This window comes from Lissotriton helveticus, chromosome 10 (genome assembly GCF_964261635.1).
Source record: "Lissotriton helveticus chromosome 10, aLisHel1.1, whole genome shotgun sequence".
NCBI lineage: Eukaryota > Metazoa > Chordata > Amphibia > Caudata > Salamandridae > Lissotriton > Lissotriton helveticus.
The window spans coordinates 204,393,851-204,411,558 of NC_136071.1; the positions used below are offsets into that span (position 1 = coordinate 204,393,851).

The window sequence follows — 17,708 nt, forward strand, 5'->3', positions numbered from 1 at the left end:
GTCCCTCTGGTCTGGAGGTAAGTTAGACGACATCCTTAAAGCTGCAGATTGGTCTAATGCCAGTACTTTTGCTCATCATTATTGTAAACCAATTCAACATATGTCCGATGTTGTTCTAGATAGCCTCCAACATGCATAATGTAGCTTCCGGTCTTGTAATGAAATTGCGATTCTCATATTATCATGACTAGAGAATCTGGATTTCATTAAAGACTCGGAGGCTGACATTATCCCTCCCTTCCCACTTCTGGTGGCATTTAATTTACATTGTATTTTGTAATACATTTTTATTGAAATGCACTTTATACTGTGTCTTTTATCTTGTTTATATAACACCTTTATGTGTTTCCTAATATTTGCCTTATCTTTCAGATAATGTCTGACTGCTACATCCCTGCTACATGGATTCCTCCATCTCTTTCATCTTGTCGTTGTTTTCTTCTTATGGAAATTTCTACGAAGTTGGATTTCTCAATTTTCTTCAAGACATAATATCTCAAGTTTCTTCAAGACATCTTATCCGTGATCCATTTAAAAGAGGCTGATTGTTGTTGCCTCATGAACACTATCTGTTGCCTTTATTCTATTTAGAACCTTTTAATTGTGGTGTATGCGGCTTGGGATCTGCAATAAAGGAATAATGCATAATGTCAGCCTCCGAGTCTTTAATGAAATCCAGATTCTCTAGTCATGGTAATATGAGAATCGCAATTCTCAACCACTGTTTTTTAGGTCGAGCCTAGAGCAGCGCATGCGCTGCTTGCTTGCTTGCTCGACTTTTAGTAAGGGGGTTTTCAAAGTGCTACCCACAAGCTTTTCCTGGCATAAATCTTGAGTGCACGCTTGCGTGCACGCACGCAGCCGCCATCTGCCTTTCTTATCTTATTAATTACAGTTACAAGCCGTCATTGCTCATTAAGTGCTTTTGTGCGCAGGGCGCGCGCACACAATCCCTCCGCCTCTGTCTCCCGCTGCAGCCCCCATCTATGCATTCCGCGCGGCCAATGCTTGTCGCTTTTCATCGTCGATTATTCTTTATTCATTTGCGTCCAACAGGGCTGTTTTGTCAATGGCTGCAGTCCCACATTATTTGCATCTAACAGGGTCGTATGTCATTGCCTGCAGTCCCATTAAATTTTTCCGATGTCTACCGGGACGCTTAGCTTTATAAAAAAAAAACACGATGTAACACTTGTGCTTACATCCTTCTCTTTCCCCTCATTAACAGGCTTTTTTTTACCAGCGTGCAGTCTCTTGCTCTCGGCTGCTTCTACAACAGTGTTCGAGCTTAAATTAGGGCATTGTAGGCACGTTTGTCTGGCATCCTTTTTGCTTTTCACCGTGGGTTATTATTTTTTTATATGTTTCCCCAACATTAAGATTCCCATTGGTTTTACAAGCACATTGTCCTTACTGTTTGCTGTGTTTCCTGTAACCCCCACCCCTGCTGTCTTTTGCGTCAAACCCATCATGCTACTATGCCTTCCAACCTAAATAAATGCAAATATATCACAGGATGAAGAGTGACTGGACCAGGCTTTGGTACTTTCACACCTATAAGCGAGGTATAGGAGAATCGGCTTAAAATAATAATAATAAAATACAAAAAAGTTTCAAAGAGTCTTCAATAGATGTAATTCATCGAGTAATATTAATGAAATACGACATGTACTAACGGAAGTCCTGAAATTATAAACAAACGCAAAGTGGCAGACTAGTCCTATTAAAGCTGAAAAAGCTCTTTAAATATAAAAGGTAAAAAGAACACTCTTAGAACAAAATGAAAATACACCCATCCCGTTGCACAGAGACCTGCCGTTGATTCAGGGAATCTCTTATGGCGGTTCGCCAAGGGGTGCATGCACAAAAGGTTTGCTGAGGCAAATGTTTTATTTCACTGTCTGCTGGTGAAGAGAACATGGCCTCACTAAGTGTGTGAGGAAAGGATTGTCTTGCGAGTGATCAATTGAGAAGGAAGAGAAGCCACAACAAAGAGACTTTAATCGAAAACCATCTTCCAGTCACTGACTCCGGTTTGAGAAACATGTAAGTTATGTCATTTTAAGAACTATGTGCACCATTTAAGTAACCTACAGAAAGTGAGCTAAAGGGACCAACAGTGCAAAGAAAATGGCAATCATTTAAGACTGATGTATAGACAGTGACTGAAATGTAGGACTAATATATGGTAGGTCAGTCTAGTTTACCAACAAGGTATAATACGTGATTTATATATAAAAAGAAAGTACACTAAGTTGCATGTACTGATAGTGGCTTCAAGGTAAGGAAAAGAAGGCAAGGTCGCTCCTATTTAAAAACAAGCATTGGCATAGCCATAGGTCTCGCCTTTGGGACCTTATAAGTGTTTAGTTATCCATCACAATATCCTTGGTGCAACAAGATCAACTGTTGCATGGCTAAACACTTATAAGGTCCCAAAGGCGAAACCTATTGACTATGCCAGTGCTTGTAATGCTATCTTTTGGGGGTTTATTTCCTATCTCATACAGCATCAAGGCAGCTGTAGACTGTGTTGCTTGCTAAAAACACAATTGTATCCCTTACCTTGCTCACCAAAAGATGGTATCCTCAGTCATGTCTAGGAGCCTTATTATGACATTGGGGGTGTGGCAGTGAGCCGCCACGCCAGCGCCCCGCTGCCACACTGCCTAAGCCATATTGAGACCACCCGCCGGGTTCTGACTGGAATCCAGGTTGGGTGGTCCTTGGGTGATTGGCCATCGCAGTGCAGTTCTAAGGCTCATACGTGAGCCTTAGCAAGACACTGCAGTGGGAACGCCATTGCACGTTCCTGAAGAACATAGACTGTCAACTCCATCCCCTGCAGGAACTGGGGGTGCATGCATAGAGGGGGCACACCATGTGCCCTCTGTATGCATCCCCTGGTGCGGAGGCAACAGGGGTTCCTGTAGGGGCCCCTTTGTCTCCTCACACCACACTTTTCATGACAGGCTCACTGCCATGAAAACTGTGATGGTTAGGAAACTCCTAATATGCTTGGGGGTGCCACAGCGGCACCTCAAGCATATTAGGGACCTCAGACCACTGCAAGACCGCCAGGGATCGCGGATCCCTGACGGCAGCAGCGGTCCCATTGTGGTCCAACCTCCCTACTTGTAATAGCACTGTCGCACTATGGGTGCGGTGGTAGATGCACCTCCACCTTGGGTTTGCTCGTTCATCGGACCTCCAAACTCATAATATGGCCCTTAGACTTCATGCCCTACAAATGCATTCTGCAAAATTGAGTTATAAGACCACTTCTAAGCATTTAATCTTTATCTGACTTTCTCAAAGATGCAAGGATTTAGATCAGCACATTGTGTGTCTCATTACTAAAGTTCCAAGGTAATGAGGGTTACATTTTCAAACTTCTTTGACCCACTTAATGAGTTATGAAGAAGGAAATGTTCAGAAATTTCTCCACATCCAGAGTTACCAACACTGGGGGTATTGGTAACTCCAGGAGCAGGGAATATATGGCCCGTTTTGAGTTGGACCCTGACTGGTCACTAAGAATTGGTCTACTCCCCCAGTATTTCCTCAGTTTGACTCCGGCTTTCACTTGAAGATTTTGTCTGCTTAAGCCGCCAACACCTCCAAATGAAAGCAATTAGATTTGCGGTGTTCTTGAAGACTTTGTCATTTGGATGGTGCTGGTATTTACCATTACTGTCCCCATAGCAATTAAGTGACCATTCATAATGAGGGCCTTTATGTATTATGCATACAATTCTGGATTCATCAATCCCTTTCATTGGCAACAAGTGCAGGACTATCAGAACTGTTTGGAAGTGATCACGTAGCATGAGAACTCAAATCAGCCTTGCTGTCTGTTTCTGCCCAGCAATAGCTGGGTAGAGAGTTTCTGAGGAAAGCCTTGGTATATATCATTTCCTCCACTTAAATATGAACATGTCTGTGAAGAGAGGACAGATATAGTGCTACGTTATTTGTGCTTTTAAGTGAAAATTTATAGTTTTTACAGGCTGGGAAAGGCGAGCTTGAAAAGAGCTTATGACCCATATGCAGAGGTTCTTCTCTCTCAAGGATTGTGCATGTCGGGTGTTTTCTCTCGGTCTTGTGGGAGTCAAGAGTATCTGTTATTGGTACTATGCACTACTCATTGAATGTCCTATTTGGATCTTAACTCACGAACAGTAGGGTGGTCAAGCAGTCATGGCTTACCATAGTAGGTGAGAAATACAGGTACAAGGTAATACAACTCAATAAAGCCCAGTCTGTGGCATTAAAAAATATATGTTTCCTTTACTACAACAAATATTAGAACTATTATGATGGTCAGACAAATAGAAGACGTTGACACTTTCTGGGGCAAAGAAATGAACCCAAGTATTAATTGAATGCACAAGTTAAAGGATTGTAAAGTTTGATGCCCTTTGTCATCCAAAGCCTTGAAGGACAGGGAAGGGAGGCTTCTTCTGTGGCTTTAGAAGGCACAGACACAGAAATCTATATTTTCTGAGGAGGACAGTGATACATCTGTAAGTCTAACAAAAGGAAAGGTACCATGACCAAGGGATCTCTGAGGAAAGCAGAAAAGTCCCTAAAACTTCCCATCAGGCTAAGGAAACTCTGGAAAAGGAGAAAAAGAAACAAATCACATCAGAGGCCGCCTCATTTGAGCCCAATGCACCATCTAACAGGGCTGCACACATCCCCCTCAGAACCGTCAATGACGAGGCGCGAGACTCCTCTTAGAGCCCCGTCGATAGCACCATCACCTTCGACAGCAATATAATCAATGACGTCGATAATTATTACTGTCTCGTCGATGACGCAGATGACAATGATACCATCCATCCCCGATGCACCGAATCCATCAAGGAGAATTTCATCATTGACGAAGACTCCGCCGAACACCACATCGACAACACTGTTGACGACGACTGCGCCGAATTGGGGTGTAACAATGATACCAAAAACCGCAAGTAAGCAAGACACCTTCATACCCACGACCATCACCTCAACTTCGTTGAGGACAATAAAACATACAAAAACTACCTTAAGGCCTGAACTAAGTTCCCCCAGCAAGGTCGCTCCTCTTCCTTTAAGTCATCTACTGGACCTCACGGAGTCAGACGATGAGGCCCCTTTTGAAGCAGCTCACAGCCCATCAGAGCTCCAAGTTAAATGTCAGGACTACAATAAAGACAAAGAGGAAGAACAGTATTATGGACATTACTAAAATCCACATGCAAAACAGAGTCATTACGATCAACATTATCAGTACTATACAGGACCACATTCCAGACAGAGTGACATTCAAGTACCTTTGCCACTATTTCAAAATCTACAGGCCATGCTTCGAGACTATCGTAAAAGGTTTCTGGAACCTCCACAGGAACAGCCAGTAGCTCCACCTCAGCCTACATCTCCTCCAAGGCCTACCCCTCTACCCATAACAACCAGGATGACACCTGCTTCCAACATACCAGCACCCACAACAGAAGACCCATCGTTATCAGATGATGACAGAGAAGAAGGTGACATTCCGGGGCTACAGCCTCCCCAAGATGAATAGGATGATTACCTGATCCCCACTCTATCACCTCTACCACCACAGCCTGTGAACTAGCCTCTTGGAGGTTTTCATAATTTAATGGGCTGTGCTGCGACAAAGTTTCACTTACCAATTTCGGTCAAGCAATCCGACTGCTTCCTATATGATTTTAGAGAACAAATAAGGAAATCATTCTGAGACATCCCCATTATAGATGATTTATAGGAAGAGGGGATAAAAATCATGAAGAACCCGGCAACTACGGCCCGGTTCTGCTTCGTATTTACAAGAAATACAGGGCCGCTGAAGATTCTCTTCACAGGACATCCCAAACCAGATTTGGTTATTTCGCAATCAGCGCAGCCTCGCCCTAAGAATCCCACCATTCCCATCTCTGCTCTACCAGACAAGGAGGGCAGTCACTTGGACAACATAAGCAATAGATTCTCCACCATGTCTGCCATCACAGTTTATGCCGCAGATTCCTTGGCAATTCTAGGTCACAACGATAGACAGATGTAGTCGGATATTGGTGTCCTCATCGACTTAGTACCTGAAGACAAAAAATTGGATGCAAGGAAGATCTTACAGGAAAGGGAGGGCACGTCATCCAAAATAATAGACGGCGCTATGAACAGAGCCTCCACTGGCTTTCGCCAGCTGGCAGGAGCAGCAGTCTTAAGAAAGCAAGGCTAGCTAAAGGAAACAGCCTTCTTGCCTGAAGTGCAGTCAAAAATCCTGGATATGGTGTAGGATGGGGAAACCCTATTTGACAAGTAAATAGATAATGCTCTGTTGGCCATCAAGACAGACACAGACATGGCTAGATCCCTTGGCACTCTGCAGTTCATAAAGTTTCCATTTCAAGAGGCACGTGGAAGAGATGTTTGACCTACAGAGTAGGATACCAGCTCTTCCAACAGTATTAGCCTTTCCAGTCACAGAGTGGATCTGCTTACTAGCAACAGCCCTACCGTCAACTGTCCATGGCAGCATGTACAAAGCAAGGCCCTCAACAAACGTAACCCACACAGAGTCTAGACACCGACCGCAAACAGTAACCTCAACTAGGTGCCGGCTACCTCCACTTCTTCCCATCCCATGAATGCGAACATTACCAACTACCTCCATCAATGGCTGCAAATAACTTCAGACTGATGGGTATTGGATCTTGTCACCTATGACCATATCCTGGAGTTTATCAAGAGATCGCCAAACAATCCACCAAGGAGAGCACACACCCCTCATCTTCACTTACTCAAAAAGGAAACCTTTATTATGCTTGCCAGGAGAGCAATCAAAAAAGTTCCTTTTTCCCAGAAGAACATGGGTTTCTACTCCTGGTTTTTCTCATCAAAAAGAAAACAGGTGAATGCAGACCCATCCTAGACCTCAGGACATTAAACACATTTTTACTGAAGCAGTCTTTTGCAAGGTCACTCTCTCTGACATCCTGCACCTCCTAAACCACAGAGACTATATGACAACTTTGGACTTACAGGATTCATATTTCTACATTCCAAACACAGCAAATATCTTCGCTTCATCATAGCCGATGCCCATTACTAGTTCATTACTAGTTCAGAGGCCTCCCATTGGCCTCAAGTCAGCTCCCTGCATCTTCACCAAATGACTTGCTCTAGTAGCAGCCACTCTCTGAAAGGAAGTTTCATCGAGTATTCCCTTACTTGGTCTACTGGCTGCTCAAACCCCAACACCATTGCAAGCGTCCAAAGCTGCAGAAGCTTGCCTCACATTGTTTCGCCAACTGGGTCCCTCCGCGAATCATCAAAATTCATCAACTATTCCAAAGCAGAGAATAATTATTTCTAGGCTCCAATCTGGATTCAATTCAAAACAAAGCCTTTCTCTCTCAGGACAGACAACAGAGGCAAAAAATCTGGCTATCAAACTCTCCAGAAAAAAAGTCAATTTTAGTGCATGTGTACAAGACGCTGCTGGGCATGATGTCCCCCGCAATCAATCTAATCCCTCTTGCACGCCTGAAAATGAGACCATTACAAGAGAAACTACAAAGACAGTGGTTTCAGACAGAAGGTTCGTTCAAGGATGGTGAATAAACTAACATGGTGGTCTCAAATCTCTCGTCTCTTGAAGGGCCGCAAATGTTTCCCTCCAATGCTTGACTTCGTATAACTACGGATGCCTCCCTAGATGGCTTGGGCAGCCAACTGCAGGGCCTGCAAATTCAAGGGAAGTGGTCTACGCTTCAGAAGACCAAGCATATCAACCTCCTGGAACTGAAAGCTATCTTTCTCATCCTAAAAGCTTTCCTTCCAAGGATAGTAGGATCTTCCGTGTTGGTGCGCACAGAAATACAACCAGCATGCACTATGTCAACAAACAAGGGGTGCAAGATCGCTAACGCTGTCCCAGAAAGCCCAAGAGCTTTGGAACAGGCTCTCAACTCACAAGATCTCCCTGAAGGCCGAGCACTCATCCGGAACAAACAACAGCTTGGCAGACACACTCAGCAGAACCAAGGATAGTTGCCACAAGTGGGAACTGGATCAGTCAGAACTGGACTGAATATTCTCACTTTGGGGAAAACCAGCATTGGATCTCTTCGCCACAAGCAAGAACAATAAATTCCAGTTGTATGCCAGTCAGTAACGGTATCCAGGTTCATGAGGGAATGCCTTTTTGATCAGATCATCCAAGATCTATGCATACGCTTTTCCTTCTTTCCCTCTCATACTGAAGGTTCTCATCAATATGAAAGTGGAATGCTGTTGCCTCATCCTGATTGCTCCCAACATTGGTTTGTGGAGCTTCTCCTCCTGTCATAGTCCAATCCCATTCGCCTAGCAACAATGCAAACACTATTGACTATGAACCAGGGCCAAGTCCTCCATCCAGACCCAGCTTCTCTCCATTTTTGTGCATGGCTCCTGTATTCCACGAGTTCTGAGATTTGAATATTCCTCAAGACTGCAGGAATATTCTCTTAAAAGCAAGAGTGGAAGCCACGATCAAAACATACAAGCTGAATTGGAAACGGTTCTGTTGATGGTGTCAGCAATCCAACCAGCATCCATTAGAGGCATCACCTGAGCAGATTCTACCTTAACTCCTTTTGCTTGCTCGTTCAGGCTTGGTGCTTGCGTCTATTAAGGTGCATCTTGCTGCAATATCAAGATATAGACACTCACTCCACTCTCTCTCTACCTCTGTTTCACGAGAATCATTAAACAATTCATGAAGTGATTCTTCATTACTTTCCCTCCAGTACGAGCTCCTCACCCAGAATGGCACCTTAATGTAGTCCTCTCACAACTTATGAAACCTCCATTTGAACCCATTCACAGAGCAGACCTCAAGGTTCTCACATGGAAGGTAGCTTAACTGTTGGCTCTTACTTCAGCTAGCAGAGTAAGTGAGATATAGACTTTCACAATGCAGGAATTCTTTTTTTTTTGTTTCACAAATGATGATGTGGTTTTTAGAACAAATCCAAGATTCATTCTCAAGGATCCATCGCAGTTTCATCTCAATGAACCAATCATAGTATGAACTTTTTTTCCCAAATCCGACTTCACCAGCAGAAAGGTCTTGCATACACATGACATTAAACGATGTCTAAAATTGTACTTACATCACACTAAACAGCTTGGAAGAACTGATCTTATGGACAAACTCGTCAGGGTGCTTCAGTCACGAAAGCAACCATTGCAAGTTGGATTTCTACCACCATCCAGTTTTGCCACTCGAAAGCTGGCCCACCCCTCAAAGGGAAGTCAAGGGCGCACTCATAGAGGGCAGCTTCTACTTTGGCTGCCCTGCTTGCAGGTGCTTCGCTGGAGAAAATATGTTGTGCTGCAACTTGGAAGGGCACCCATACGTTCATACTGCACTATTTCTTGGAATCAGCAAAGCACATTGATGCTGCTGTTGGACAGGCAGTATTATGTCATCTATTTTAACAAAGTTGAGCCACTGTTACTATATGTACTTATTTATGTTTATGTACAGGAATTATATGTATATAACTATACAGGTGGCACCCAGTTGTGAAGAGCCAGATCCCTAGATGTTAAAAGAGTGCGATGAGAGCTTTTTGGAGGCATCACAGGGCTGTTACGGATCCTAATCAAATACGCTGACAAGGACAGATCACGTATCCAACAGCAGACTGAGGCGTTCGAGACTGAGCTTGCAGCTTACCAATAACAGGAACTTATCTCAAAATATCGGGATGATACAGATGCACTCCTTCAAAAACATGAAGATACCATCAGTGCAAACTACAAAAAGTCACCAGGGATTAACTGGACTATGAACGTGGTCAAATATTCATGTTTGAGAGAAGATTTGAAAATATGAGGAGGCAGAGTCAGGTGGAGGGCAATAGAGAGAAACAAGAAAAACACCCCAGCGATACTGAAATGGAGATGAGCGCAGAGCTGGAGACCGATACGGATGAAAGTGCACAAACGTTAGGAGCAACATGCGGTACATCGACTAAATTATTATCCATCACAGACAAATTAGATTGGACCAACGCCAAACCCTGAGGCAAATAAAGCAAGGGACTCAAAAGCACAAAAAACAAAAAAGGAAGGAGGCAGAAGCAGTGGAAAGGACTTGGCTCAACAAAACACAAATACAAAGAAAACTTGGAGGACACAATAAAAGCAAGAATGGAGACAATTTCCATCATTAATTTATCAGACCTCATATTAACTCAGGCTGAAAGGGATGTTTTGCTGCTGGGGTTATCATACTGCCCTGAAAATCCTTTGAATTGTACACAAACCAGAACTGAGGGCATCCTAAATTATCTGCGCAAGGGAGATTATTGGAAAATATGTCAAAGTATATTGTTTTTTTCTTGTAATAACTTGTAAAGAATCTACCATCCTATGTAAAGGTCATTGGTGAATTTTTAAGGCCTATTTATGATATTCCCATAGAAGATGATTAAGTTTTGATTGCTCTTGATGTCACACCACCATATACGAGCATCCAGCACAAGGATGGCTTGAGGGCAGTGAGTTACTTTTCACAGAGTAGAAAGGTCAGACTGGACAAACACAAACAAATGCTATTAACTATGGCTAGATGATGCATGGGGTGCAACTTCCTTCTTTTTGGGCGCAGTTGTTCCAAAAGGTCCACGGGGTTGCAATGGGCACCTGTTTCACGCCTCGCTATACATGCTTGCATGTAGGCTGATTGGAAGAACAGGTGCTCCGCAAGGACCAAGGGGAGGCATGGGATGACCACATTGTAGTCTGGACTAGATTCATAGACAAACTATTTGTGATATGGAGGGGGTCAGTGGAATCTGCGGAACAATTTGTGAGGGAGATAAATGTAAACACTTTCAATTTACACTCTGCACACAACATTAGCAGTACTAGTATGACATTCCTTGATTTGGAAGTTTTTGTACATAATGGCACACTGGAAATGTGCCTATATAGGAAAACAGCTGCAGGCAATGCGACGCTACACACCCCAGTCACACAAAAATGAGCATGCCATATGGGGAAAATGCTACGTGTGAAGAGAAATTGTAGTATGGCAGTTGAAACACCACACGGTAAGTAGAACTGAAACAGAGATGTGTACAGAGAGGGCATTGCCTCAGAATGGTTGAGGAGGTGCAGAGATCAGCTAACAAAAAAGACAGAGAGACTATACTATTTGCCAAACAGCAAAAGCATGAGTTAAGGTCAAGTAAAACACAAGTAAAATTCATAACCTCATATAATAACTAAGAGAAGACTGAGGGCCTTACTCACGAAGAATTGGCACTTTGTCAAGGTCGATCCTGTAATAGGAAACTTATACCCAACAACCCCCAGATCACGTACAAACAAGCACCTCACTCAAGGATGCCCTTGTACATAGTAGCCCAAAAATATTAAGTCAGATGAGCTGGATACGACCCCAGGCAGGTTTTAGAAAATGGTCAAGGTGCAAGGCACAATATAACCACCTATGTGTCGCAATTCAATACAAAACCATTCAAAATAAAAAGGTGCATACAATTGTAAGAATGGAGTACGCAGTGTATGTACTAAATTGCCCATGCAATTTGAGTTACGTAGGCACCACAACATGAGCTGTCCACAAAAGGATATTACAGCACATGCGTACTATCACCAGCAGAATGATCCTAATCAAATCAAGTATTATGCGATTAATGCAGTAACCCCAAACAGGACAGGTGGCGACTGGGTGAGAGCATTAAGGGAACTTGAGACAAGGTACATAATAACTCTTAATTGCAAAGTACTGAATGGTCTCAATTAAGACGAAGAATTACATTCCTGCCTCTAAGCATGTATATCTGAATGACTATGTAATCACCCACATGCGCAAGAATTTGACCCTGTTATCTATTTTTCTCTTTCTTTTCTCCTTTTTCTCTTTTCCCTTTTCTTTTCCTAATCTTTCTTTTCGTTACCTTCACACTAAAGTATATCACTTTAATTGGAATGGTATTTCCCTGGGAATATGGTCATGTCAAAGAAACAATGATATTGATTTGATTCAATGTATGGCACCTTGACAAGTTATAATTACAAAATATTTTCATTGCCCGCTGATAAATAATGCATGTCTGTAGAGGTAGCCAGCATCGGAAAATGCCTAAATGGTGTTTGTGATCTTGTGACTGCCCACTTGGGCTTAATATGTTTGCATTTCACAGAATGGCCAGGCTCTATCCGAACATAGGGGCACATTACGATGGAGGATTTTCCGCATCCTCCGGGCATCGGCGGTGGCCCGGAGGATGCGGAAAATCCTCTGCAGACCCACCAAAGACCCACTGCCACATTAGGATGGCTGGTGGGTCCTGGTTTCTGTCCGCCGCTTTTCCGCCGCGGTTGGCTTACAACCGCGGCGGAAAGGGCCTAATATGGTGGCGGTGTCTCTCAGACACCGCCAGACATATTAGGATGGCTGTACAAACATGCTTTTCCGCGGCAGATTCTCCGCCAAGGAAAAACATGTGGATCTTTACCTCGGGGGCCCGTAGCGGGCCCCCTGGGTGAAGGGGGTGTGGGGGGAGCACATGGGGGGTATCTATGGTACCCCCCTGCCTTTGCGTGCACGAAGCGGCAGGCACCACGCGGTGCCTGCCGCTTGGTGCATGCAAATGCACTGCTTTCATTTTTTACATTGCGGCGGGTGCTGCTTCAAGCAGCACCCGCCGCAATGTAAAAAATACAGGATGTGACCGCCAGGGTGGCGGCCACATCCTAATTGCCGTGGAGGGACCGCCGCTGCCCATGCGGACGGTCCCTCTTACGCAGGGGTGGCGGACGGACGCAAGTCCGTCCGCCATCATAATAGGGCCCTTGGTATGCCCTTTAAATATATCCAGCCCACTTTATGACACCGATGCTAGTATCAGTAAAAACCACAAGCAGCACTGTGGAACCTTTCAGTGCTAGGTGGCTGCACCACATGATTGTAATTGGGCAGCAAGGATGTTGTGAGCAAATTGTGCAATATAATACATGAAGTAAGGTTTAATTTAATAAAATTGTTGTTTTGTTGCATGCACCATTGATTAATGTGGTTTCAACATGTGTCCAAAAAATTGTGGCAATGAATTACTAAAATGAGATAATGTATTGTAACCAAAGTTCAGGTGATCGTGATCATTACCATATCTAAAAAGTGATTTTGGGCAAATTATGATGTACTGGGAAGTACGTGCCTCCACAAGGATTGGGATGCAATTCTTGTATCCCTTTCTATGATTTAGGAAACCTAAAAGTAGTATCAATATGCGTGCATGTCATATAACCAAAGCAGCTGTGGTCAGGAGAAACGCGTAATGGCGGAAGAGAATTTAGAGGAGAAAGATTGTGCGTATATATGGGAAACAACCTTTACAATGCAACTTTTACAACAAAACTTTTACAACGCAACATCCATTACATCGCATACCATTACAACGCAACCATTACAACGCATGACACTACAACGCATACCACTACAACGCATGTCATTACAATGCATACCATTACAATGCATAACATTACAACGAATAGTACCACTACACTATCCAACACTTACCCTACTGTTGCACCCCCTGGAGTTAGAATAGTAATTTTTACCCCTACACTATCCAACACTTACCCTACTGTTGCACCCCCCTGGAGTTAGAATAGTAATTTTTACCCCTACACTATCCAACACTTACCCTACTGTTGCACCACCCTGGAATTAGAATAGTAATTTTTACCCCTACACTATCCAATACTTACCATACATGCAATGTAATGTTATGCGAGGTAATGGTATGAGTTGTAAAGGTAGTATGCGTTGTAATGGAATGCGTTGTAAAGGTAGTTTTAAAAAATTCGTTGTATTGGCATGTTTTGTAATGGAATGCGTTGTAATGGATGTTGCGTTGTAAAAAATGCGTTGTAAAGGTATGCGTTGTAAAAGTATGCGTTGTAACGTCATACATCCGTATATATATATAAATATATATAACATATTTTTGTATACAGCAGGCTTATTTTATCACATATAGTGCATTTATGTATTTAGATATCAAACTCAGTTACCCACCATCCTCAACGTGTACTTATATTACAAAATGTGTAACTACAATAACTTCTTGCTGTTGGGATTTAAGCATGTAAATCTATGAAAGATCCAATACTTGAGAAGAAAATGAGTTACATACCTGTAACTGCAGTTATCCAGCATTAGTATATTTCATAGATTCACATGTGACCCACCCTCCTCCCCTTATAGCTCGATATTCTTTTATTACCACTTGTGCTTCAAAATGTGAGGGACCCAGCCTCTCTTTGGAGTGTTCTACAGTGTCCTATCGGCTGATTGGCTGTGAAGGTTATTCCTTTTTTTAACAGGACATAGATAGGCTATTACAGTGATGTTTCATTGTCATTATAAACTATGATAATACATACTGCTTTATTATGGTACAGTTGGGCTCCCATTTCGACAACGGGGAATGATTCAAACTTGGGAATCTATGAAAGATACCAAATCTAGAGAACTACAGTTACAGTTATATAACTCATTTTCTTCCTTGTTTTTAGAGCAAAACATCTGAATTGGAGGTATTAACAATACCTAGTAGATACTATACAAGTAGTTCAGTGTGTCCCAGGTGCAGCTGTGGCATCAACATAGATGTCCAAGACCCAGGGAAGATCCACATCTCTATTGCACTGTGGCACAATGTGTTTTATTAAAAATTCTTCATCATATACTACATTTATTTTTTTAGTTTTATAAATAGAGATGAAAATAATTGCCTGTTTTAATTTTATTTTTACAGGTACCACATCTCCCGACTTGCTACACTCTCCGCATGAGACTCTTTTGTTGCGAAATTTTTTGAGCTACATAATCCATCTCTCATTTCACATTTGTCAGCAGGAAAATAAGTAAGTTAATTGTTAATAATAAGACAATGTACCTCTCCAAAATATTTTAGCCAGTTCATTATATGTAGTAGGTCATCATTTTGTACATACAATGGAACATTTTATCCACGTCCTTATCTATTAAATCCCTTTTGATTTTTTTTTTAACAAAATTTTTATTTGACCTAACTACATTTCCTTGATATTCTGTGGTCCGCACCCCTATTTTCAAGGTTTAACCACTCTCACTTGACTCCTATTGATTACGGAAGATTCCTCTAAGTCTCAATAACAATGGCCTCAGAATGTGGGTGGTAGTTACAACACTCAGTATATATCATAATGCTTCATGAGGTGCTTCCAGGTGCACTAAATACTTCCTTTTCCGAGTTTTTGAGGGTGATATTGGACAGAGTATGCAGATTCTGTATTTATCATACCAAAATCAGCATGTTTTGCCTTTTTTCTGCATATTTTCTCCCAGCAAATTTTGGCAGGTTTCATATGCAAGATCAATTGGGTGTGATAATTATTACACCACTCGGGATTCTGATCTTTATGCAGCCTCATTAGGTTAAGCCTGCGGGCAGCGCATATGTGCTGTTGCTTGAAAACAATCTGTTTTATCTTTAAAAAAAAGAATTCACAAAGCCAATTTTTCTTATCTATGCAAGAGCTATTGGCTTTGCCAATGTATTTTAACTATGTTGTACACCAGAGTGGCTGCTGTTCAGCATGACTAAAAGTTAGTGGCATAGAGGAGATTGGCAGAGAGTGGAGTAGAGTGTTGTAGTGTGGAGTAGAGTGGAGTGGCTTAGAGTTGAGTGGAGGGTTGTGTTGGAGTGAACTGTTGTAGAGTGGATTGGTGTAGGGTGTTGTAGAGTGGAGTACCATAAAGTGTTGTAGAGTGAGGCGGCAAAGAATGGAGCGCTGTGGAGTAGAGTAGAGTTGTGTGTTGTGGAGTGCGGTGGAGTGGAGTGGGGTAAAGTGGCCTTGAGTGGCGTAGAGAGAGTAGCATAGAGTCGAGGGGCATAGGGTCGATGTGCAATACGTTGAGTGGAGTGCCATAGAGTAGAGTGTCACACAGTAGAACGTCATATAGTAGAGAGTTTTGGAGGTTTGTAGAGTGAAAAAGAGTGTAGTACAGTGGCTTAGAAAGGAGTGCAGTAGGATGGCATAGAGTAGTGTGGCCAAAAGTGGAGCAGCGTACAGTGGAGTAGATTGGCCTATAGTTAACTGGCTTAGAGTGAGGTAAAGTGGATTAAAATGTTGTACAGTGGAGTGTTGTACAGTGTCGTAGAGTGGAGTGGAGTAGACTATCATAGAGTGTAGTTACGTATAGTGAAGGGGTGTATAGAGGAGGATAGTGGAGTGGTATAGCATAGAGTGGAGTAAAGTGTCATAGAGTCGAGTGGTGTAGTGTAGAGGGGAGTAAAGTGTCATGTAGTGACATAGCATATACTGTCGTAGAGTGGAGTAAAGTAAGGTGTAGTATAGTAAAGTGGAGTGGCATAGAGTGTTGTAGAGTGTAGTGGCATAGACTGGAATGGCTTAGAGATGAGTAGAGGGGCCTAGAGTTACATGGCATAGAGTGTCGTAGAGTGGAGTGGTGAAGAGTGGCATAGAGCGTAGTGCCATAGAGTGTCGTGGAGTAGAGTGGAGTGGGATAGAGTGAAGTAGCATATTGAGGAGTGGCATAGAGTGCTGTAGACTGGAGTAAAGCAACGTAGAGTGGAGTAGAGTGGGGTAGAGTAGGATGGCACAGTGGAGCGGAGTGATGTAGAGTGGAGATGGGTAGAGTAAGGTGGAGTGGAGGGACACAGAATGGAGAAGAGTGTCATAGAGTGGAGTGGCCTAGAGTAGAGTATGAATGATGTGGTAGTGCATTGCCATTACAGACAACCCATTGTCAATTGAAACGACCATTACATTTGCACAGACATTCAGTTTTCATGATAAAACTATACAGTGTACAAAGGATAATAGGTGGAAATGACATCAGCTAGTGTATCGATTTCTTTTGATCGTATTAAAATATTTCTTTCCAGCACAGTTAATAATTACAGAAAAATGTGATTCATTTGTGCTTTTCTAATTCTGATATATTCTGAAATATTTACAGTTAATTTACAGATATAGAATTGTTGTTGTGTGCTAGAAATAAACCTTGCCTTTCACACCCCTTAATGGTCAGATAAATCCTCTCAATTTGAAGTCAGATAAAGAAAAGTAAACACCAAGCTCCCTCAGAAGACAGAGCCTGACATTTGCCTTCTGTTTTTAAATGCACATCAAATGTGACAAGATAAGAACATAATGTAAAGGCCTATTTACAGAAAGGGGGCACTCATGGAAGAATACAGTTGACATGGTATGCTCCATGGGAGGGACAAAGACATGCTGGACAGCCTAAAATAAATAGAAAGCAAGCAAATGTTATATACAAACCACAAAGCCAATGGTAAGCAGTGGGAGAATGCATTCTGACTTAGGTCAGATATCTGAATATCCTCAAGAAGCCTTTGTCTAGTAGGCTTCAACTTGAAAATGGGGTTTTAAGCCTGTCCATTACTTACTATTCGTTGGCATTTATCACCATCCTTTCCTCCCTTCTAATTGAGCACTCCATCACTTCCTGCGTCATTACCTTGTGTTTGTGTGGAGCATAAGCCAAGTACAGATTAATTTAACTTAATTGCTCTTGAAGTACTATTTCTTCTTCTAAATAGCACCAACTTGTCCCAACCAGAAAGTATTAAGGTGCTTTACAT

At 42.5% G+C, this 17,708-nt stretch overlaps 1 protein-coding gene across 3 annotated transcripts in view; it reads left to right on the plus strand.

Moving 5' to 3' along the window:
- Positions 1-17,708, plus strand: part of RSPH10B (radial spoke head 10 homolog B) — a 517,038-nt gene that overhangs the window by 168,094 nt on the left and 331,236 nt on the right. For all 3 annotated transcript variants that reach the window (XM_078665151.1, XM_078665153.1, XM_078665152.1), the window contains exon 12: positions 14,850-14,958. In XM_078665151.1, coding sequence (XP_078521277.1) covers positions 14,850-14,958 — 109 coding nt within the window. The remainder of the gene's footprint in view (positions 1-14,849; positions 14,959-17,708) is intronic.